The sequence below is a fragment of the Danio rerio genome, chromosome 4 (assembly GCF_049306965.1).
Source record: "Danio rerio strain Tuebingen ecotype United States chromosome 4, GRCz12tu, whole genome shotgun sequence".
Lineage (NCBI taxonomy): Eukaryota > Metazoa > Chordata > Actinopteri > Cypriniformes > Danionidae > Danio > Danio rerio.
This window is the reverse complement of record NC_133179.1, coordinates 39,271,792-39,297,024: the sequence shown is the minus strand read 5'-3', so window position 1 is coordinate 39,297,024 and position 25,233 is coordinate 39,271,792. Positions and strand designations below refer to the sequence as shown.

The 25,233-nt window shown below is 37.2% G+C and overlaps 1 protein-coding gene across 1 annotated transcript; it reads left to right on the top strand.

Annotated features, from left to right (window-relative positions):
- LOC103910593 (uncharacterized) lies at positions 1 to 25,233 on the top strand. Its single transcript, XM_068219990.2, has 3 exons — positions 1 to 56; positions 680 to 829; positions 21,635 to 25,233. The coding sequence occupies exons 2-3, from the start codon at positions 745 to 747 to the stop codon at positions 23,005 to 23,007; spliced, it is 1,458 nt and encodes a 485-aa protein (XP_068076091.1). The 5' UTR covers positions 1 to 56; positions 680 to 744; the 3' UTR covers positions 23,008 to 25,233.

Genomic DNA, 25,233 nt, shown 5'->3' with positions numbered 1-25,233 from the left:
GGCGTGTGACGTCATCAGGCGGCGCCGCTTCAGCGCTGTGATTCAACTGGAGAAAGGTTTGTTTTAAAATGTTTACACATATATAAATCGATTTAAAGTTAAAGTTCGAAGGTTTTAGTTTGTTATACGATGCTAAATTATGTTCCTGCTGTTGGAAATATTTTAATCCTTTATTCAACGTAGTATTATTTTATTCTCAGTAACCGAGGGCTATTGTTTGAATAAAGTAACAGAAAAGTGTGTAATAAGTGTTCTAAAGAAACGTTTTGTTTATTACTCTCATATAAAGAAACCGTTGAAGCAAGTGTTGAAGAGAAGTTATTTTGTTTCTGTTCATTGTTTTATCTATTTTAAACAATAGAGGTAAAGTTGGTTTTATATTCACACATTCGTTCATTTAGAAGTCTCTATATTGTTTACCATGTTACTTTGAATATTCGAGTGGAATTAGCATGCCAGTATGACTTGAAAACAACATTAACACTGTTTATTTGACTGTGAACAATGCTGTACTTTGATAGTCATTGGCTGCTTATATTATTTCACTATTTAGATTTTGCAAATAATACTTTTCTGAAATTATATTATTAAGGGGGAAGTCTGAATGTGTAAATATAAAACCAACTTTACCTCTATTTTTAAACAGGGCATTTTTTATTGTTTTATTCGTTTTAAACAGGATAAAGTGTCCAAACACAGAGGAAAACTCCTGCTGAAGTGACTGATCTCCACACTGTTATAAAGATGGCGTTTATTAAAGAGGAGAGTGAAGATTTGAAAATCGAAGAGACATTCTCAGTCAAACATGAAGATCTGAAGGAACAAACAGGTTGGTTTTCATTCTCAAAGACCAATTCAGTCATATAGAGGTAAAGTTGGTTTTACACATTCGTTCATTTGGGAGTCTCTATATTGTTTACTATGTTACTTTGAATATTTGATCGGAAATAGCATGCAAGTATGACTTGAAATCACAGCATTTGACTGTGAACAATGTTGTACTTTGATAGCCATTGACTGCTAATTTGATTTCACTATTTAGATTTTGCAAAAATAATTTTATGAAATTATATTATTAAGGGGAAAGTCTGAATGTGCGAATATAAAGCCAACTTTACCTCTATAATTAAATCCATCTTGCAGCCCTGAGTGTGCTGCCTAGTTCTCCTAAATGCACATAAGCACTCATTGATAAACAGGAATGAGTTTCATTTGTTACTTGTTCTCATGTTTTTTGTCATTATTTTATGTATTATTAGTCTCCCATTTTCTCTACCTTCTTAAGGTTATTGCTTTCCTTGTTCTTCTACTGTTGATAAAGCGTACTTGAGTTTAACTGAGATGAGGGCGAGGCAGTGGCGCAGTAGGTAGTGCTGTCGCCTCACAGCAAGAAGGTCGCTGTTTCGAACCTCAGCTCAGCTGGCGTTTCTGTGTGGAGTTTGCATGTTCTCCCTGCCTTCGCGCGGGTTTCCTCCGGGTGCTCCGTTTTCCCCCACAGTCCAAAGACATGTGGTACAGGTGAACTGGGTAGGCTAAATTGTCCGTAGTGTGTGTGTGTGAATGTGTGTGTGGATGTTTCCCAGAGATAGGTTGCGGCTGGAAGGGCATCCGGAATATTAAAGGGACTAAGCTGACAAGAAAATGAATGACTATAACTGAGCTGTCGATATTTGACCTACAGTATAGTAGTATATCATAGAAGATATCTGCTATTACAGTGATGGTGTTGGCTTAGTACTTTCCATTTGCATATGTCACGTTGATCACAATTTCCTTTTTTCATCAACTTCTTTATGCGGTTAAACTGTTAGAATTACATCATTATTATAATACCAAATTACCAGGGCTAATAAAAATTTTAGGCCTTAAAAAGTCTTACATTTACTAAAGTATTGTGTTGTAGGTCTTTATTTTTATTTTTAAAAGTTTAAAGCCTACATTTTCCTCTATTCATGTTTTGCTACTCAGCCTGTCCAAAATCACCAACAATCCATCTCAATAAAACTTAAAATTACCTTTTTAAATAAAAAGTTTAAACTCTATTTATCATAATAGTTTAATTATTTTTTCTCACAATAACTTTTGTTTAAATAAGCTCCATGTATTTCCTGCTGAGGATATCGACTTGCATAGATTTATTTTATTATAGTTTCTAAAACTTTTCAAAATATTTGTAAATTTTTTTAAATAATTTTTTAAAGGTTATTTTGAAAAACAATTACAAAACAATACAACTAGAGCTTTTGTTAAGAAATATCGAAAATATTGTTTTTTTTTTCATTATTCATTTATTATTGTATTATTAAATAAAAATTTATATACTTTGAAAGGGCAAATTAAAATCTTTTCCATCTGGGCCATTTAAAAAATTTCTTTATGTCAGAAAGCTTGGATGCGCCCAATATTAAATATGCTGAATGAAATGGACACTAAAATAATTAACTGTTATAAAACATTGTACAGTATTCTAAACTATATGATGTTGTTGAGGGACGACATGAAGCAAAGCTAACAATTTATAGTGGAACAATAACGTTTAGCATTGCACTGACTACAACTGGCCAACAAACTAGTCTAAAATGACTTTTGCTGTTTAAGAAATGGATTACAGCATGCTGATGATATGCAAACATTTGAGTGTAAAGTTTGTCAGTATTGACCATATTCTTCACGTACCAGCAGGTGCCGCCATTGGACGGTATTAGGCATGGGACAATGACAGTTTTCTTTTTTTATAACTTTAATTTTTATTGATTTTTTAGTAGGTCACAATTGATTACAATCAAATGCAATTTTACAAATAGTAGAAAAGGCTAATTTGAGTCGGATATGACAAGCCATTTCAATAACCAGCAAATAACTAGAACAAAAAAAAAAAAAAAAAAAAAACAACAACAAAACAATAATAGATAAATAAATAAAATAAGATAGAAACAGAGCCTGTGTTGAGAATACTGTAGAAAAATAAATAAGTAAAAAAAAAAAAAAAAAAAAAAAAACATGGTTTATACAAAAAGGAAGGCAATTGGGTACATAAGAATAGGCACAGTTGACTTATATGTCTGAAACTTAAGCGAGTACAGACTGAGAGCCAGTCCCTAATGATTTGTCAATGTAAATTATCCATTTTTGCCATCTTTTGGCATACAAGTCCACCTTCAAACGTAACACACCAGTCATATGTTCCAATGTCCTTATTTCCTGAATTACATCAAGCCATTGTTGTTGTTTAGGTGAATCAGGCTTATACCAGCTTCTGGTTATGGTTTTCCTGGCTGCTGTAAGGAGTATTTTTACCAGGTATCGATCCTCCTGAAGTGTAACCAGTGAAATATGACCCAAGTACAGGACAATGCATGTAAATGGAATCTCATACCCAAGCACCTTTGTTAAGGTTAAGTGCACATCATTCCAAAATGGCTTCAGTTTTTCGCATCCCCAAAAAATGTGTGTATGGTGTGCTTCTAAGCAGCCACATTCTCTCCAACATTGCTGGGGTGTAGAAGAAGCTTTACTGCTGATTTTAGGTGTTATAAAGAATCGTACCAAATTCTTCCAATTGAATACCCTCAGTTGTTGTGAGCTTGTGGAGGAATGTTGAATTTCGCACATATCTAACCATACCTCTGGTAGAATTTCTACATTCAATTCTTTTTCCCACCTTGATTTAAGGTATAATGTTGAGTTGGTCTTACTTTCCATAATACTTACGTAAAAACTAGAGATTATTTTTGCACATTTACTATCTGATTTGTAAGCATTCATCATAATCTTTACAACTGGACTAATTTCGTGTGACGTTTCCATTTTTATTTCTCTGTAAAAATAATCTCTGAATTGTATAAACCTAAATAAGTCCCGATTAGTAAGAGAAAGTTTTTCTTTGAGTGTTTGGAAAGTCTGTAATTCCTTGTTTTCCAATACTGTACATATTGCACTAATGCCTTTTGTTGCCCATTGCTTAAATGTGGCGTCGCTTTCACCTGGTTTAAATTGAGTGTCAAAGGCTATCCATCGAAGAACTTTTTGGTCTTTGCTTAATTTAAATTGTCTAGCAAACTCAAACCAAAACTCCACTGCTCCAGAGGTTATTGAATCCAATTGACTTTTGACTACCGAAGGGATTTCTTTTTCTCCAAGAATTGACTGAATCTGATAACCCACCGTATATGTCTCAATTTCTTTCCATCTGGCAAAATAATTGTTGTTACACCAAAGAAAAAGTGGACGGAACTGAGCTGCGTAAAAATAATCTTTGAGATTCGGCAGGGCCATTCCTCCTTTTTGCTTGGACAACTGGAGTGTTGTGTATCTTATTCTAGGCTTCTTTCCATCCCAAATAAACCTGGAAATAAGTTTGTTCCAGATTGTAAACTGATGTTTAGGTATCTCTACTGGCAGGGCTTGAAATAGGTATAGTAATCTAGGTAATATGTTTGTTTTGATGACGTTTATCTTACTAGCAAAATCCAATGGGTAGGTAGACCACCGTTCCATATCGCTTTTAATACTCTGGTTAATCACATTATAGTTTGCATCGTACAGACTACTCAGGTTTTTTGTAATAATCACCCCTAAATATTTTATTTCTTTCATGTCCCATTTTAAATTATATCTATGTCTGATTTCCTCAGAAGGTTTGTAATTAAATGACAAAAGTTGTGTCTTCGCAATATTTAGTTTGTACCCAGCAAAGAAGTTAAATTCGTCGAGGAACTCCATCAGTACAGGGAGGGAAGCCTCAGGATCTGTTAAATGGATCAAGACATCGTCTGCAAATAAGCTAATTAAATGATCTTTATGTCCTATTGTAATGCCTTGTATTTGTTCATGTTGACGGATTGCCTGGGCCAGGGGTTCAATATAAACAGCAAATAATGTGGGACTAAGGCAACAGCCCTGTCTAGTTCCTCTTTGTAAACTAAACGATGGAGATAATGACCCATTAATTTTTATTTTGGCTGTAGGTTGTTGGTAAAGAGATCTAATTATATTTACAAAATGTTTTTTGAAGCCGAATCTAACCAAAGTTTGGTAAAGAAATTCCCAGTTGACCCGATCAAAGGCCTTTTCGGCATCCAGACTTAGTAATACTGCTGTCTTATTTTCCCTTTCTATTTTATCTATAAGATGCAGCGTCCTCCTAATATTATCATGTGTTTGACGGCTTTTTATGAATCCTGTCTGATCCTCGTCAATTAATTCAGGAAGGATAGTCTCTAATCTTTTGGCTATAATTGATGTATATATCTTATAATCTATATTAAGAATTGAAATGGGCCTATAATTGCAGCTAAATTCCCTGTCCTTACCCTCCTTTGGGAGTACTGAGATGATAGCCTCGTTCCATGAAGGTGGAAGTTTACATTCTGTTTTAATCCAGTTAAATGTTTTTAACAGAAGTGGGGATAGTATTTCTTTAAAAGTTTTATACCACTCGGCTGGAAAGCCGTCGCTACCTGGTGTTTTAGATGTTTTTAGTCTCCCAATCGCATTATTTATCTCTTCTAGTGTGAAATCTGCTGTAATGAAATCATTTTGTATTTTGCCTATACTTGGTAAATCTAGTTCATTAAGAAAATTTCTTGTCGCTTCCATTTTAGAGTTAGAAGCATCCGTATACAGTTGTTTATAATAATTTAGAAAAATGTCCTCTATTTTCTGTGGATGATAAACCAAATTATTTGTTTGTGGGTCTCGTATTCTATGAATAGTGCTATCAACTTCTTGTTTACGTAAGCGTCGGGCAAGCAATTTTGCTGCTTTAGGGCCGGATTCGTAGTATGTCTGCTTATAGAATCGAGCTTTCTTCTCAACATCTTGTTCCAACAGGCTGTTAATCTGTTTCCTTATTTGCTGCATACGTGATAGTAGGTTTGGGTCCCTGTTTATTTTGTGTTGTTGCTCCACATTTAATAAGTCTGATGTTAGGGTATTGTACTCCATAATTCTCTTTTTTTTATTTTGCGCTGATAGTGCAATCAAATTCCCACGCATCACAGCCTTCAATGAGTCCCACACTATGGATGGGTCTACCTCTCCATTATCATTTATCCTAATATATTCTTTTATATTTAATTTTATCTGTTCTGTATTTGCTTTGTTATTTAACAAACCCACATTCAACCTCCAACCTGTCTTTCTCTTCCTTCCTTCTATTTGAACTGTCAGGTACAAAGCGCTGTGGTCAGAGACCTCAGCTACTCCAATGCTACAATCTTTCACCCTATAACAGTCATTTTTTGGCATAAAAAAATAATCAATCCTAGAGTATGTACGGTGGGGAGCTGAGTAATGAGTGTAGTTTTTGAGAGATGGATTAATATGTCGCCAGACATCGCAGTATCCTATGTCATCCCAGGCTGTGTTAATTAATTTTGATATTTTGCTCCCATTTCTTTTGCTATTAGTTGTGTCTAAATGGTGGTTTAGTACCACATTGAAATCTCCACCACATATACAAATACCCTCTGCTTCCAGTACAATTACATCCATTAATGATTTGAAGAACAGTTTACTAGTATCGGGTGGAGCATACACATTTACTAAAGTTATTAACTCCTCTTCAATTTTACCCTTAACAATAAGATATCTCCCATCCTATTCTTTTATTTCCTTATATAATTCGAATTTAAATTTATTAGCAACAAGAATAGCAATTCCCCTTCTATGTGAATGCTCATATGAATTGTAATAAGTATTTTTAAAGCCAAATCTCTTTAATTTCTCATGCTCTTGTTGAGAGAGATGAGTTTCTTGCATAAAAATAATATCTGCTTTCTCTTTTTTAAATTTTGTCAATACCTTTGACCTTTTAATTGGGTTACCCAAACCGTTCACGTTTAAAGACATTAGCTTAACCTCAGTAGACTGTACCATCATCAAAAAGAGTCATTCTTACACCACTATGTTTCCACAGGCAAACCTTAAATAAAATAAACTGTAACACAGAAACAAGCCAAGAACTGCTTAGAACAAGCATTATAACAGAAAAGAATAAAGACTTCCAAAGTCTGAAGAGCGTTCTCACGTTTTCAGTTGAGGAGGGGGAAATCCTCTCTCCCGGAAAGGGCCCCCTCACCAATGAGTCCGCTACAGAGTGTATCATAGATCACTTACGTGTGTCCAATGGCACAGCTGACCTCGTCATCCCGCCAGCCGGCGCACATACATTAAACATCATTATGTAAAGGGTTGCTATAACGTGGGTTTTTAAACATTGCTGCGACCATGTTCAAATTCCCGTAGGCGTTCTTTAGCTCTTCTGGCAGTGTCCACACTCGTGGTTGATCCCACTCGCTGCCACGATGTAGCCCGCTGGAGACGATCCAACAGGTGGCTCTTACCCGGCGGTCTCACGGGCATCTCCACGCTGTATCCCCGCCGACGCAGCTCCTGCGCTGCCTCCCCGGCACTGCCGTACACCTGCACTCCTTCTTCCCAGTGAATGCGTATCCGATTGAAGGGCGTCTGAAAACGGATGCCCTTTTCTTTAAGAGCCTTTTTAATATTGGCGTACGCTTTGCGCTGATGGAGAACGGTGGCTGTATAGTCATGGTCGAAAAACAGCGGTTTATCTTCCATCATGATTTTCTTTCGCCAGGCTTTTTGAATAACCATCTCCTTGATGCTGTACTGCTGGAAATTTACTATAATGGACCTCGGACGCGAGTTTGGGCCCGGTCTAGGCGCCAGGGCTCTGTGCGCGCGTTGTATTTGCAAGTCAACGTCGCGAGCTCAAATTCGGAGCGGAGCATTTTTTCAACAAATTCTATCACCGAGCCTTGTTCAGCGTTCTCTGGTACACCATGGATCCTGATATTGTTTCGTCGAGCCCTCGATTCAATATCGTTCAACCTGTCTTCTAGTTTCTGTTGATCCTTTATTGCCTGTTGAAGGGCGGAGTTGGCCTCCGCACTCCATGTTTCGGTGTCATCGATCCGCGTCTCCATCTCGTTAATTTTCCTACCGTGTTCTTGCATGGTTAGCATGTTCGTTGAAAGTTGCTGGTTAACTTCTTGTTTGAACTCAATGAACTCTTCTCTCATATCATGCTTAATTTCGTCTTTGAATGTTTTTAAGTCTTCCTTAAGTTCCGACTTCAGATCGCTGATCTGTTTGCTTAAGGTTTCAAGCCCCGTGGACACATTCTCAGATGTTGATTCGCCTCCATTTTGTCGGTCCTCTTCTTCCCGCATGTCGTCCTCCTCGTCTAGGCCTGCACGGTGTGGGTGGTTACTCGTTGTACTTTGCGCCCCTTTACCTCTGCCTTTCTTTCCCCCCGTCATATCAATAAAAGGAAAATCACTTTTTAAAAATCTAAAATAATTACACGGGGGTAAATATAACGCCGACTTGCGAGAGCTAAGCGCTCAACCTGCCATTTCCCTCTGCAGCCAAACCGGAAGTCCTCACAATGACAGTTTTCAAGGTATACCGCGGTTTAAAAAAAGTTTTAAAACCATTATTTCTGCTGTACCATCCATACGTTTTTTTACATTTTGTTTGAAGATTTTCAGGACAACAGTGTCTCCAGCAGAAAATATATCCAAAGATGCTGTTTTAAATAGTAAAACAAATTAATTTGAATTATTTAGCCTGACATGTTTACTGCTCCAAAATACTTTCAAAGTTTCTCAAGTGAAAATATGTTGTGTTCAAAGGGGGAAAAAAAGTTTAGGTTTTTTAACCAGACATTTAAAAAGAATATATTTATAAATGGTAATCACAGTACTGAGAAATCATGATATTTTTAGTCAAGTTTATCACACCGTCAGAATCTTATACTGGTCTGTGACGGACTGAGCCAGCACACATAGTAAGGGGCATACAAAAAGTAGATTTTTTAAAATAATTATTTTTAATAAAGTCAAAAAATTTCTCAAAAACTCAAAAACTAAATAAATGAAACAATTAAATCAATTGAAAAATCAATAAACAAAAAAAAAAAAAAACTGAGTTCAAACCAAACTAATCATGAATAAACCAAAAACAGAACTCCTTGAAATGACAAGACTGACCACATTTATACCAGAGGGACTAGTCCACAGTAAACAAGAAGGGGGAGACAAAAACAGACAACAACAATAAACTAAGTCAAATATCTAAATACAAATCTAAATATTAGTTAAATAAATTCTAAATGAAGCAAAACTAAATATAAATCTGAACAAACACTGCAAATCATTAATGACCTTAAACTAAAGATCAGCTCTCCCTCCAAGCCATTAAGCCAATGGTATCGATTGGCGGAACCAATAGATGCCACTTGGCGGCACGTCTGCCCTTTAGTTTGTTGGACTACATCCAGAAACTCCGTTCCTCGTCGACACTGCAGCACGGTAACTTAAACTCAAAACAAAACTAAATTGACAAAACATACACCACACTGGCCATCACATGGTCCATGCTTAATAATGCTTGATGTTGCAAAGTCAATCATTCATTCATTTTCTTGTCGGCTTAGTCCCTTTATTAATCGGGGGTCGCCACAGCGGAATGAACTGCCAACTTATCCAGCAAGTTTTTATGCAGCGGATGCCCTTCCAGCCACAACCCATCCCTGGGAAACATCCACACACTCAATCATACACACACTCATATACTACGGACAATTTAGCCTACCCAATTCACCTGTACCGCATGTTTTTGGACTGTGGGGGAAACCGGAGCACCCGAAGGAAACCCATGGGAAGGCAGGGAGAACATACAAACTCCACACAGAAACGCTAACTAAGCCGAGGCTCAAACCAGCGAACTTCTTGTGGTGAGGCTACAGCACTATCTACTGTGCCTCTGCTTCGCCCCTGTTGCAAAGTCATATTTTCTAATTTAATTATTTTTCTTTGTATGTATAGACATGAACACATTTGTTTGTGGAGAAAGTAGCCGTTTATTAGTCCTAGTCATTTCTCTAATAGGCAACTGAAGCTTTAAAACAATAGCATATGAGATCAGGGCCCCATTTCAGAAAGGAGGTTGAGTGAAAACTCAGAGCATTTTAACCCTGAAATGAGAGAAACTCTGGTATTTGCGTATCAAAATGGCAAGTTTGTGAAATTCGAGAAAGCAGGTTAAGTCAAGCCTGTTTCTGAAAGAGAGGTAACTTGGTAACATACTCTGTGAACCTAACCTGGTCAGCAGGTTTTATTCTCTTAACTCTGTTTTGAGTTTCTGTCGGTCTCCTTTTCTTTTTTTTTAAAAATGAAGCAGTATTTCTCACTTAGCCTTACATATTCAGCAACCTATTTTTATGTGCATATTGGATAGGCTATGAGTGTTAAAAAAAAAACAGTTGATGGAAACATCATGATGCACATAACTTTTGAAATATAGGCATGAAAAAACATGCGCTAAATCTTCACCACATGTTCATTGTGTGCTGACATTGTCCTCTGAGGTGAAAGTCATTTATTAAACACAGAAAAGATTCATGTAGTTTTTCCTACCACAGTAAATTCTGTTTTTACTGTTGAGATTTGGCGCCAGTTAATCAGGAAGTGACGATTTTGTTCTTTTTGATTCATTAAATGGAAACGCTGCATTCATTCATTTTCTTTTTGGCTCAGTCCCTTTATTAATTGGGGGTCGTCACAGCGGAATGGACTGTGTACGTTTTGTTCATTTGTTTTCCATTTTTAAACGAAATAAAGGAAAGGAAAAAAATGGCATTTTTCTTTTGATTACGAGAAAACGAAAAAACGAGATTTTGGCTGGATTTTCGTTTTTTGGTTTAAGGTAGGAGAACGGATAAACGTCTTCAAAATTCCTTTTACACATGTAGGCGGTGCTGAAAAAATAGTGCCTAGTAGTTCCGATAAACAGATGAGCTCGCTGCATGTGCGTTGCGCTAATAATTATGGTGGCTTGAAAAGCCAACATACTGTTATCTCACTTAAACTTATTATTATTCTGCTTCTTCTTCTTTCTTCTGAGACTAATTTTAAAGTCTATCTCCTCCTAACCCTTTCAAGCTTCATACCTCAAACTTTCGTCAAACCTTCAAACTGGTCTGACTCGGGTTGCTATATCTTTTCCGACTAATCCGACTTTCGGTTTTCCGAAAAACGACCCGGAAAATTCCCAAAATTCCCATTGACTTAACATTGGGTCAAACTTTGTGACCTCATAACTCTGCATCAGACTGTCCTACAGACTTCTAACTGGGCTCATTTAACTCAGTCTAGCCAGCAGCCAATAACTGATGACCTTTAAACTTACTAGCCACTCCCTAGCAACCACTTTTGGCACCCTAGCAACTGTCCCATAGACTTCCATTGTAAAAGACTGCCATTGACTTAACATTGAGTCAACCTTTGTGAGCTCATAACTCTGCATCAGACTGTCCTACAGACTAGAGTCAGGCCCCATTCAACTCAGTCTAGTCAGCAGCCAATCACTGATGACCTTTAGACTTACTAGCCACTCCCTAGCAACCACTTATGGCAGCCTAGCAACTGTCCCGTAGACTTCCATTCAAAAGACTCTCATTGACTTAACATGGGATCAAACTTTGTGAGCTCATAACTCTGCATCAGACTGTCATACAGACTAATGGCTGAGCTCATTTAACTCAGTCTACCAAACTGCCAATAACTGATGAGCTTTTAACTTTCTAGCCACACCCCTAACTACCACATACTGCACCCTAGCAACTGTCCCGTAGACTTCCATTACAAAAGACTCCCATTGACTTAACATGGGATCAAACTTTGTGAGCTCATAACTCTGCATCAGACTGTCATAGAGACTAATGGCTGAGCTCATTTAACTCAGTCTAGCCAGCAGCCAATCACTGATGGTCTTTTAACTTTCTAGCCACACCCCTAACTACCACATACTGCACCCTAGCAACTGTCCTATAGAATGTAATTAGCTGTGCTATCAAATGCTTATAATTCTAACATGCTAATGACATGCCAATCATGCTAGCAACATGCTACTCATATGCTAATCATGCTAATGACATGCTAACTCATACTGGAAACATGCTAATGACATGCTAATTTGTACTAGAATCATGCTAGTAACATGCTAATTCAAACTAGACTCATGTTAATAACTGGCCTACATGCATATCTTTGCATAGCAGTGTCCTATTGACTTGGGGGATGGCTCATCTGACTCAGACAACCAATGAGCATCTCAATATGATAATGAAGCTCACAAGCCACGCCCCCAAATTGATTCCATAGACTTCCATTAAAATAGGCCAAGATGCATATCTTTGCATAGCAGTGTCATAGAGACATGGGGGTTGGTTCATTCGACTAAGACAACCAACCACATTCAAGTTCACTCTGTAACCTCGCCCATAGCAACAAAACAGAGTACCCTAGCAACCATTCATCAACAGCTATATCTCAGCATCAGAACATCGTAGAGACTTGGAGATTGGCTCGTTTGACTCATGCTAGCAAACGGAACTTCCTATATGCTACACATGCTAGCAGTGACTAGCTACATGCTAATATTGACTAGCCCAGTACTGTAACTTGCTAGAAATGCTTACTAAGTATAAATGTTTTATCAATTATGTATGTGAGGCTTGCCTAGTAACCAACCAGGGTACCCTAGCAACTGCCTAGCAACCACCCAAATTACCCTAGCAACCGCCTAGCAACCACCTAGCAACGGCCTAGTAATGCCTTAGTAAGGGCCTAGCGACCACTCAGGACACCCTAGCAACCGCCTAGCAACGCCTTAGCAACCACTCAGAATACCTTAGCAACCACCTAGCAACACCTTAGCAACCACCTAGCAACCACTTGGGACACCTTAGCAACCGCCTAGCAACACCTTAGCAACCACCTAGCAACCCCTCAGAACACCCTAGCAACTGCCTAGCAACGCCTTAGCAACCACCTAGCAACCACTCAGGACACCCTAGCAACCACCTAGCAACACCTTAGCAACCACCTAGCAACCACTCAAGACACCCTAGCAACCACCTAGCAACGCCTTAGTAACCACTCAGAACACCCTAGCAACCATCTAGCAACCACTTAGGACACCTTAGCAACCACCTAGCAACACCTTAGCAACCACCTAGCAACCACTCAGAACACCCTAGCAACCGCCTAGCAACACCTTAGCAACTACCTAGCAACCACTTAGGACACCCTAGCAACCGCCTAGCAACACCTTAGCAACCACTTAGGACACCCTAGCAAACGCCTAGCAACACCTTAGCAACCACCTAGCAACACCTTAGCAACCACCTAGCAACCACTCAGGACACCTTAGCAACCACCTAGCAACACCTTAGCAACCACCTAGCAACCACTCAGAACACCCTAGCAACCGCCTAGCAACACCTTAGCAACCACCTAGCAACCACTCAGGACACCCTAGCAACCACCTAGCAACACCTTAGCAACCACCTAGCAACCACTCAGGACACCCTAGCAACCACCTAGCAACGCCTTAGCAACCACTCAGAATACCCTAGCAACCACCTAGCAACCACTTAGGACACCTTAGCAACCACCTAGCAACACCTTAGCAACCACTCAGAACACCCTAGCAACCGCCTAGCAACACCTTAGCAACCACCTAGCAACCACTCAGAATACCCTAGCGACCACCTTGCAACACCTTAGTAACCACTTAGCAACTAGTCAGAACACCTTAGCAACTGCCTAGCACCACCTTAGCAACCACCTAGCAACCACTCAAAACACCCTAGCAACCGTCTAGCAACACCCTAGCAACCACCTAGCAACTAGTCAGACCACCTTAGCAACTGCCTTGCACCACCTTAGCAACCACCTAGCAACCACTTAAAACACCCTAGCAACCGCCTAGTAAAATGCTAATTCATGCTAGAATCATGCTAACAACATGCTAATTCATGCTAGAATCATGCTAGTAACATGCTAATTTATGCTAGATTTATGCTAACAACATGCTAATTCATGCTAGAATCATGCTAGTAACATGCTAATTCATGCTAGAATCATGCTAACAACATGCTAATTCATGCTAGAATTATCCTAGTAGCATGCTAATTCATGCTAGAATCATGCTAGTAACATGCTAATTCAACCACTTCAAACTTTCAGATTCGGCTTTTCAAGCCACCATAAAGTTTGTCCTCAAACTTTAATATCTAGTTTGACATTGCTCTTCTTGAGAAAGTGCTACAGCGGGCCCTGCTTATTTCACATATAAGGTTGGTGATAAGTAATTTTTTTATTTATTTTTTGCACATTATTTTGACAGTAAATAAGGCACCCAGTATTTCTGATGCACAGTCTCTTTTATGGCTACACTAATGAATTAGAGGACACAATCTCAAACAAAACTTGAAGCTTGTTTACATTATCTAAAGTCATTTCTCACAGGTTGTAAAGCTTATATATTTTCGTTTTAATATGCAAATAATTTTCTTTAATTTGTTATAGGCCTATTGTCCCTCATTGCATAAAATAATCAGCCTTTGTATTTAATATTTGTAAATTGTCCATCCAGTTTGACGCAAGCTAAACAACATTTTGGCCTGTTTTGCTTATTAAATGAGTGATTTTCACGGAGAAACAAATCATCCATTCACACAGTTTTGTATAGGACCTGTGTGAACAAAAATATACACTTCATCGTAGCCTATAGGAAAATGTATCTGTTTAGAAACAATTTTGTTTGGTATAATTAAAAATATTAAAAATACAATAAAAATAAAAAGGAAGAATAACATTTGAAGTGCTTCAAAATAATATTCACAATACGCTGCATGCAGCGCCAAAACACAAACTGTTTTTTAGTTTAATAAAATATTAATATGAAATTAAAATGAAATATTCATACTTCCATAACCTGTATTATAACTGTATTTATCTAAATGACAAATCATCCGTTCACTTTTAATCAAGAGTGTGCCAGAACAGCCTTTACAGACTCTTCTAAAAATGAGAATATTTACAGATTACCTCGGAATAAGAACTCGGTCTGTGAAGGATGCAGAACACAGAAACTCGTTGAGAATGGAGATGCATGTTAGATGTTTTATATCCCTTTAGATATTGTAAATAAGCAACAAGTTTTTATTGAGATTGTGTCATGTCTTTTCTTTGACATGCTCCGAAAAGGCGCTTCTATTTAGCCTGTAGCCTAAATAATAGTTTAGATTTTATAACATATAATGTTCCATTACTTTAAATGTATAATGTTTTTTAATATTTATGGATTATATAAAATATATAGTTTATATAAATGCGCTTTGATCATTCAAGGATCATAATGCGTTGCATATTCTTCTTATTCTTCATTAGGCTTGATCCGTAAATTGTGTATTTTATAAACTGATCGTTTATAAGGACTAAGCTATTAATAACTGTAATTCCTCGCATGGAAAAGTCTTGATGAAAGAAATAAAGAGAACTTAATTCGGCATAGGCATATAGTGTGCTTATTTCTGCGCGCTTTACCGAATTACCTTTTTTTATTATTTTATGCAGTAAATGCATCTGGCAGCACCGAAAAGAACAAATGTCAAGTTATTAGCGCAGCGCACAGACAGCTAGCTCGTCTGTTAGTCTGAACCAGGGCTTTTCAAACTATTCATTGCACATCCACCGATCCTATTGTATTTTATTTAGGATAAACCACTTATTTAAAATATTCCGCAGCCTGTATATATATGTATATGTGTGTGTATGTGTATATATATATATATATATATATATATATATATATATATATATATATATATATATATATATATATATAATGCCACAATAATAACAGCAACAAATAACAAAAAAATAAGACAGACCTACTTTGGTGTTGCATTAAAATCTTAAAGAGCGTTTTCACGGGTTGCCTGCATACTCTCCAATACACCACTGAATTATAATGTCATAATATTTAATAATTATGTTTAAGATAAACACCTGACCTCCATTTAATAAATACTTATTTGCCATATTCTGTAAATTTGAAGTTTAAAGTTTAAGTTAAATAATTTAAGTAAATAACTAAGTAAATAATAATATTAATAATGATAATATTATAATAATAATAAAAATAATAATAATAAATTATTATTTTATACAGAGTATTATTTAGGCCTACAATAGCCCTGAAACAATCATGTAAACCAGTTGCTGCTCGGAAATGGCTATCTTTGCTCAGCATCAGGTGCACAGCAGCAAGAAGCTTGGCAGTGAACTATGACCTTATTTTAATGGCAAACGTCTAAGGGTGCTTTCACACCTACACTTTTGTTTCGGATAGTGTCTCGGTTCGATTGGCATATGTGAACAGGGCAATCGTGCTCTGTTCCGCGCCAAAGTAATCGCTCCGAGATCGCTTGAATGAGGTGGTCTCGGCTCGATTGAAACGAACCCTGGAGCGGTTCGATTGCAGTGAGAAAGCGATCCGATCCGAGCGCGATTATATCACAGTGTTTTATGAATATGTAATAGGCTTACAGATATATGAAGAGAGAATTATGAGTAGGGCGGGAAGTTTCGCGAGTCTCCGGATGCCCGCAAACGAGTGAAGATCTCCCGGTAATCTCGCGTCTCTCTCCCAGTCCTCAAATAGGCATCGTCGCGCACCCTTCTCACCCCTCCCCACCGTGTCTCTCCTCAGACACGTCACGCGCGCGCACCCTGTCAATCACCACCAAACCACCACCTCTCCTGACAGCTTAGCGCAAAATAAACCCTGACACTCTGACCAATGTGAGGAGAGTTTACTCGCACGTGACATGTTTTAGCTCTTTTGGTCCGATTAGAAACTTTGCAGTGTGAAAGCGAACCGCTCCAAGAGCAAAGAGCAACAATGTAACATTTGTAATCTCTGTTTCGGAACAACTGAATCGATTCACAGGTGTGAAAGCACCCTAAGAATACTGCTAATTTATGTTTTTATTTAGTTTATACATACGCAATGAATGTAAGCCTGCCAACTGTGTGTGGTTCAAATGATAGAATATGTAAACTTAGTTTATATATAGGCTAATTAATAATAAATAAAAGTCTGCGTGTAAGGCTTTTATTTTGAGGGCGAACGTAAAAATGGGCGTTTCAGCACCGTCTACATGTGTAAAATTAATTTTAAAGTCGCTTATCCGTTTTCCTACCCTAAACCAAAAAAATGAAAATCCAGCCATAATTTCGTTTTTTCGTTTTCTCGTGAGCAAAAGAAAATGGGAAAACGGCCGTTTTCTCCATTTCCTTTATTCCGTTTGAAAATGGAAAACAAATGAACAAAACGTACACGGACCATACACTGACCGTTTTTGTTTTCTGGTGATTTTATTTTTTGCTATTCAAAATAAAAAATCTAATCATTTTTGAATTTTGTTTTTTCGTTTTTCACCACGAAAAAGAAAAATGAGCCGTTTTTTCATTTTCGTTTTAAAAACGCCAGAAGGTTATGAGTAGGCCCACATCAAATCTGTGTGCACAGAAATCCGCAGAATTTTAGCCCATCATTGAGTCTATTTATTTACTTGTATAAATGTGTGTACATTTATTTATTTTTCAGTTTTTTTAATTAATTTCAGTAATATTATTAACTAATATGAAAATGTTTATTTAATTTATCTACAATACAGTGTGTAAAGTAATATTTTCTGTCTTTTAGTAGAGATATTATAGAAGAGACTTGCTTTGTTTACCAAACAAGTGGATCTAGATAGATTTGCTTTGTAAAAAGCTTTTAATTAAGATACTCCCAAAATAAAACCACATAAATGCGCAGTTTTTATTTATTTATTTATTTTTTATACTAAATTCTCAGAAGAAATAGCAAAAAAGGTCAAGATTCTGTTTGGCCCTAGTTATGAGGTAAAATCTGAAAGAAAAGAGAAACCGGTGTGTAAATTAAAAATAATCACTTCATGGACTCAAGCAGTCAGGCAGGAACTAAAAGATAAACTTACGTAAAGTACGCCAGCACCTTTACTGAACAAATTCCTGTTTGTGCATTAAAAAAGGTTGGCTATAAGAGATTCTATGATGATGAAAATGTGTGTGAATGCACAAACCAGCAGGCTGAGCACGTCTAAAATGTTGTTTTGGTCATTCTAAAACACCTGGGGCCTGTTTCAGAAAGGAGGTTAAGTGAAAACTCAGAGTATTTTAACCCTGAAATGAGAGAAACTCTGGGTTTTCCGTTCCAAAATGGCAGGTTTGTTAAACTCGAGCAAGCAGGGTAAGTCAAGCCTGTTTCTGAAAGAGAGGTAACTTTAACTCAGAGTCAGTTACTGTGGTAACTTACTCTGTGAACCTAACCTGGTCAGAAACAGGTTTTATCCTCTAAACTCAGAGTTTCTGTTGGTCTCCTCCCCTTTTTTTAAAGACGAAGCGGTAATTCTAATTCTCTAAAACACTTTTATTGAACAAATTACAGTATGTACATTAAAAAAGGTAATCATTTGATGATGAAAATGTGTGTGAATGGACAAACCAGCAGGGTGAGCACACTGTAACACGTCTTAAATGTTGTTTTAGTCATTTTAAAATGCCTTAACTGATTCAGTATTAGTATATATTATTAATTACCTCCAAGCATCTGAAGCGTGTCAAGAGTCTCTGCGTCTCATGGCTTCAAACGCCCCCACGTGTTCACTGTATGTCAGCATTGTCTTCTGAGGCGCAAGTACTTTTATTAAATAAAGAAATAAGTAACGCAGCTTCTTTTACCACAGTAAATTCTGTTTTAACTGTTGACATTTGGGATTTTGTTCTCTTTGACTCGTTGGATGGAAACGCTGCTTTATTAGCATTTTTTTTTACAATATTCCAGTTTGCACATAAATTTGTGTAATATATTTGGATGAAAACATAGACATTGCCTACCTTTTAGTCACACACAGAACAATAAATAATTATCTTAAATTCACTGACCTTCGACATGTACTATATATATATGTACTATATCAACCTCTTTCACTTGATCAGTAAAAAGGCAGACACAAGTGCACTGTTAAATCTATTAAAACTGATAAACGTGTATAAAAGTTTAGAAAAAAATTATAAACATCACACATTACATTACTTATTTTACTATACATAAATATTTAAATATTTTAAATGTAAAATTTCGCATTTACCTGAGCAGCTGTTTTCCCTGGCTAACTGTCTCTGTTTCACTGATGGTTGCTTCTTTTTAAATAAATATGCTCATATTTGCTATAACTTTGCATGAGTACATCAAATTCAGCTGGAGAAAGAAATGGTGATCTCTTTTTTTTTAAATGTTGCCTTGGTCACTCGTAATATCTGCGCTCCATTAATAATGCCTTTTTATAGTCACGGTGTGCGCGCTTAACTCTGAGTTGGTCTACTCAAAGTTGATTGACCTAACTCAGATCAGCTGTTCTGAAACCGAAAACTCTAGAGTTTTTAATCTCTCGGTAAATCAACTCAGAGTTCTAGTTTAAACTCCGAGTTGTTTGAACCTCCTTACTGAAACAGGCCCCTGAACCATTTCAGTATTCATGTCATTATATTATTAATGATCTCCAGAGCGTCTGGAGTGTGTCAAGAGTGTCTGTTCTCTGCATCTCATGGCTTCAAACGCCACCACATGTTCATTGTCCTCTGAGGGGAAAGTCATTTATTAAATAAGCAAAAGATTCATGTAACAATTTCTACCGTAATAAATTCTGTTTTTACTGTTGATACTTGGAACCAGTTAATCAGGATGTGACGATTTTGTTCTCTTTGATTCATTGGATGGAAACGCTGATTTATTTGTGTATTTTTCATACAATATTCCAGTTTTGCAAATAAATTTAGTTCTCATTTTTGGATGGAAGCACAGCTATTACCAACATCTCAGTCTCACAAAGAACAGTACGTCACGTATGCGAATGGCTTGGCCTTTAATGAATAATTAGCTTAAAATTACAGACCTTCGACAGGGACATGTACTGTATCTATGAAAGCCCGCTCACATTCTTCGGTCCATGGAATCGGATTCTTTATGGCTTTAGCCATGTCTTCTAAAGACATTCCTCTCAGACTTCCCTCACATAAATTGGGACCCAACTTCATTGGACCATTTCCCATAATCAAGGTGCTCAGTCTAGTGTTGGTTCAACTCAAATTAAGTCTAAGTTTAAAAACATTCATCCAGTCTTTTTTTTCAGGTGTCTAAGATCAAACCCATGCTTCTCTCCCCACTGCACTCCATAACCTCTGCTCCTCTGCCTCCCAGACTGGTTGAGGGTGCACTCACATACACAGTGCACTGGCCCCTGCATGTGAGGAGGAGAGGTAGGGAGGTTATCAGTATCGGGTAGACTGGAAAGGTTATGGTCCACAGGAAAGATGTTGGATTCCGGCTCTGGATATTCTGGACCGCTCTCTCATTGATCAGTTTCATTAGTTCCATAGTGAGTCTTAAGGGAATGCCAGGGGCCGTTCTTGAGAGAGGGGGTACTGTCACCGTACCTCACGCTTTTGCTCTCTTCTCCTGTTCTGGGTTACAGATTATCTCATGTCATCTGCTTTTATTTGCAGTCACAGAAGCTCTCGTTTCCCTTTTTTCCTGTTTATACCACATCATTCCCTTCATGTTTGTCAGTATGTTATTGATAATTTGTGTGCATATTATTTTGGTACTCACCCTGTATTTGTGTCCAGGACCGCTAGTGAGTGAGTGTCTGGTTGTTTTTTCCCATGAAACTTTATCAGCGCTCACCCGACCGGGTGTTTACTTTGATTGTTGCTTTTTCCGGTTCTCACTCCTTAATAAACCCTTGTTGTTTTTCTGCATTTAATTCAGTTTTTTTTTTTGGTTTTTGTTTTTTTACTTATGACACAAGAATTTTCTTTCTCATTTGTGTTTACATGTCTTTAGATTTTGGCAAGATGTCTAGCTTTTGAGGCTCTTTTGGTCTACTTCAGACAGGTCCTATTTAGGTAATTTCTTGATTGAGAACGTGTGGTAGTTATCAGGTCTGGGTGTGGCTAGAGAACTTGAACCCGGTGTGATAAATAAAGTTATGTTTAATGGGGAAAAACATTTTCACACAAGTCTGTGTAGTTCAGTGTTTTGTCTTCCTTTTAAGAATAAAATTCTTCATTTAAAAACTGCACAATGCATTTAGTTATGTTATCTTTGTCTAATATTTACATTTGTTTGATGATCTGAAACAGTTAAGTGTTAATATTCTGCATTGCATTCGTTACATGCAGATTACTAAACCAGAGAACATTTGTCATCTAAAGGTGCAGGTTTAAGGCTTTATGCAGATGTTATGCAGATATGTCTCATGTCTGTGGGGCAAATATTCTCAGAGATTCAGCTGCTTTTTTTTCTGACAGGTTTACCAGTCAGGCACAGAATGAAAAAGCATTCCCTATCTGCTTTACAAGTTTTTCAAAAACATGTTGTTTTGTGTGATTACGAATATATACAAATAGAAACTGGCCGTTTACAGCTTTCTAATTTATGTCTCATCAATATGACCAAAATGCTCTGGGATTAATCATATAAGTATCCGCTTAAATGTGTTTGTGTGTAATGGACACTAGGAGGTTAATATGACAAGATCAATCTAAATATGATCTGCTGTTTTTACATTTAATGTGCATCAAAATTAAAGTTTTCACTTCCTTTTCACTGAGAGTTTTAATGATTTACTAAAAGCTGAACTTTTTTTTTATTATTTCAGACCTAGTTAAAGAGTATGAGAGGAGTAAAGAGGAGGAACATCATGTCAAAATTGAAGACAAAACTCATTTAGAGACTGATGATATTTTAAAAATGAGAGACAAGCGTTGTTTTACCTGCAATCAGTGTGGGAAGAGTTTGGCAAACAAAAGCAAACTAAAGATCCACATGAGGATCCACAATAGGGAGAAACTATTCACATGCACTCAGTGTGGGAAGAATTTCAACCAATCATCAAACCTTAATCAACACATGAGGATCCACACTGGGGAGAAGCTATTCACATGCACCCAGTGTGGGAAGAGTTTCAGCAACTCAGCAAACCTTAATCAACACATGAGGATTCACACTGGAGAGAAACCATTCACATGTACTCAGTGTGGGAAGAGTTTCAGCCAATCATCAAACCTTAATCATCACATGAGGATCCACACTGGAGAGAAACCATTCACATGCAGTCAGTGTGGGAAGAGTTTCAGCCAATCTTCATCCCTTAATCTACACATGAGGATACACACTGGAGAGAAACCATTCACATGTACTCAGTGTGGTAAGAGTTTCAGCCAATCATCAATCCTTAATATACACATGAGGAACCACACTGGAGAGAAACCATTCACATGCCTTCAGTGTGGGAAGAGTTTTAGCCAATCAACATACCTTAATCAACACATGAGGATCCACACTGGGGAGAACCTATTCACATGCACCCAGTGTGGGAAGAGTTTCAGCAACTCAGCAAACCTTAATCTACACATGAGGATTCACACTGGAGAGAAACCATTCACATGTACTCAGTGTGGGAAGAGTTTCAGCCAATCATCAAACCTTAATATACACATGAGGATTCACACTGGAGAGAAACCATTCACATGCAGTCAGTGTGGGAAGAGTTTCAGCCAATCACCATACCTTAATCATCACATGAGGATCCACACTGGAGAGAAACCATTCACATGCAGTCAGTGTGGGAAGAGTTTCAGCCAATCATCATCCCTTAATCTACACATGAGGATCCACACTGGAGAGAAACCATTCACATGTACTCAGTGTGGTAAGAGTTTCAGCCAATCATCAAACCTTAATATACACATGAGGAACCACACTGGAGAGAAACCATTCACATGCCTTCAGTGTGGGAAGAGTTTTAGCCGATCATCATCCCTTAATCGACACATGATGATCCACACTGGAGAGAAAGAGTTTATGTGCTTGAAGTGTGAGAATACTTTTATTACAGCTGCAGAATTGAAACGCCACCAGAGGGTTCACACTGGAGAAAAACCGTACAAGTGTTCACAGTGCAGTAAGAGGTTTGCTCGCTCAGGAACCCTGAAAACACATGAGAGGATTCACACTGGAGAGAAACTGTAGACATGATCAGTGTGTACAAAGTTTCACTTAATCAGGGCAGCTTAAGAAACACATGGGATGGTTTTTGGTAAGGCGCCGACACGTGTAGCAGCATAGAAAGAGCGCTTCCATACACACTGCTATTAATCCTCCTTTTTACATCATATATAATAACCTAAATCATATTTAAATGACATGGAGGAGGGACAAAAACAAAAAGCCTAGGACAAAACAACCAGTAAATCCTGAAAAAAATGAGAAATCAACAGATGAAAAATCCAAGACGGACTGGATAGCTGATAGCCTGTCACCTATCATTGCAGCAATATTTACAGACATCAAAGCTTTCCAGAAGAATATTAAATCTGATTTAACCGCCTTCCAAGATTCTCTCGCAAAAGATGTGAAAATGGAATTAAGTAACTGTAAACAAGAAGTCAATCAACAACTGGATGACCTTATCACGGACCTAAATGCAACGACAGAAAAGGTCAACGAAGTGGAGCAGCGAGTTGGAGAATTTTGGATGAGAACATTGCAGAGATGAAAGAAATGCTCAATCAATCCATTCAAATACAAGAAAATTTAAAAGAGAAACTGTGAGATATAGAAAAACGCTCCCGTAGAAATAATAATCAGATTTTTGGAATCCCGGAAGTAAGCATTCTGAATGAAAAGGGAATTAAGTTCTAAACACCACCGCCGGCAAGACTTAAAATCTTTTTGGAAAACAAAGGACCTGGTCCTCCGCTTTGCATGGAGAAAAAAAGTAATACACTGAAATAAAAAAAGAATTTTCTTTGACCAAGACTACCCACCTGAGATCCAACAGAAAAGACGGGCTTTTGCTCCGATAAGAAAAATTCTGAATGAAAAGGGGATTAAGTTCCAAACACCGAATCTTTCTGGAAAACAGGGCGGTCATGTACAATTTGATGATGGAGGCATCAAGAGAAAGTCCGAAAGAAAAAGGACTGATAAACAGCGAAGAAGAAACTATTATAGGAATCCCTGGGAAAGAGAAACAAAGACCTTGGCAAAAGGTTGGAGTGACATGGAAGAAAAGTAAGGAAAAACATCAAGCGAAGATCCGGGAAAAACTATGTGAATTTCAAAGGGACAACACTATCTTTGTTTGGAAGAAGGGTAAAACCTGGCAGATCCTAACAAAGAACTCTGAGAGACTGGTAAAACTTCTTGACTTGATTCACCGATAATGGACCAAGGTTATAATAGTTTTGGATTTTTCATTAGTTTTAGTTTCTATTTCGTTTTGACTTTTTATTTTTAAATTTAGTTAGTTTTAATTAGTTTTAGAGGCAGATTTCTTAGTTTTTATTAGTTTCTATATTTTAAAAATGTCTTTTTATTAGTTTCAGTATTAGTTTCAGTTTTTTTTTTAAATGAGGATATTTGTTAGATGCAAAATTCTAAATCAACAATATAAATATTGTATAATAAAAACTCAATCACACATTTTTTGAAACATGTATTCAAAGAATATGAACACTATCATCCACCACAACCATCTACCCATCCTCAAGTTAGACACACAGTAGTGATGGACAGGGCCAGGGGCCCATCCGCACTTAGATTTTGCCTACTTTTCATCACCAGAAAGACAAGTGGGAATTATTGATAAGTGTGTGTATTATAGAGGACTCAGATTCCTAGAACTGGATTGGAGAGGTGTTATCCAAATCATGTGCAGTATAAGTTTGTAGAAGTTATATATTAAAATACCCTAAATATACATTTTAATACTGCTTCAGTGAACTTGAACAAGTATAATAAAATCCATTAATTTCCCCTAGTTGTATTAGTATTTTTTTCTTTCAAATTAAATGCTTTAAAAATAAGTTAAATCTTTGTAGAATAGAAATATATGTACTGTATATCAATTATTTAAAAAATGTGGGCAATACATTATAGATACATTTTTTTTAATCAAATATTATATTAATCTTATTTTTTAATTCAACTATAGGGTGCGGCTATAGTGGGCCTTCAAGACATTGTGCCCAATGGGCTCTGAATTATTAATCCGGGCCTGCTGATGGGTAATTCAGATTTTTAACTTGGATGTTAGGACTCAACATTATGTAGTCAGCAATAGTAATTTAAGTCAATTAAAATGATCAGAAAAGTCTTACAGTAAAGTTTTGCAACCCATCTGAATCATGATTCACTCATTTAAATTCCATTATGATTGTCTGCTATGAAATAAACTTGCGTTTTTTCACCAGA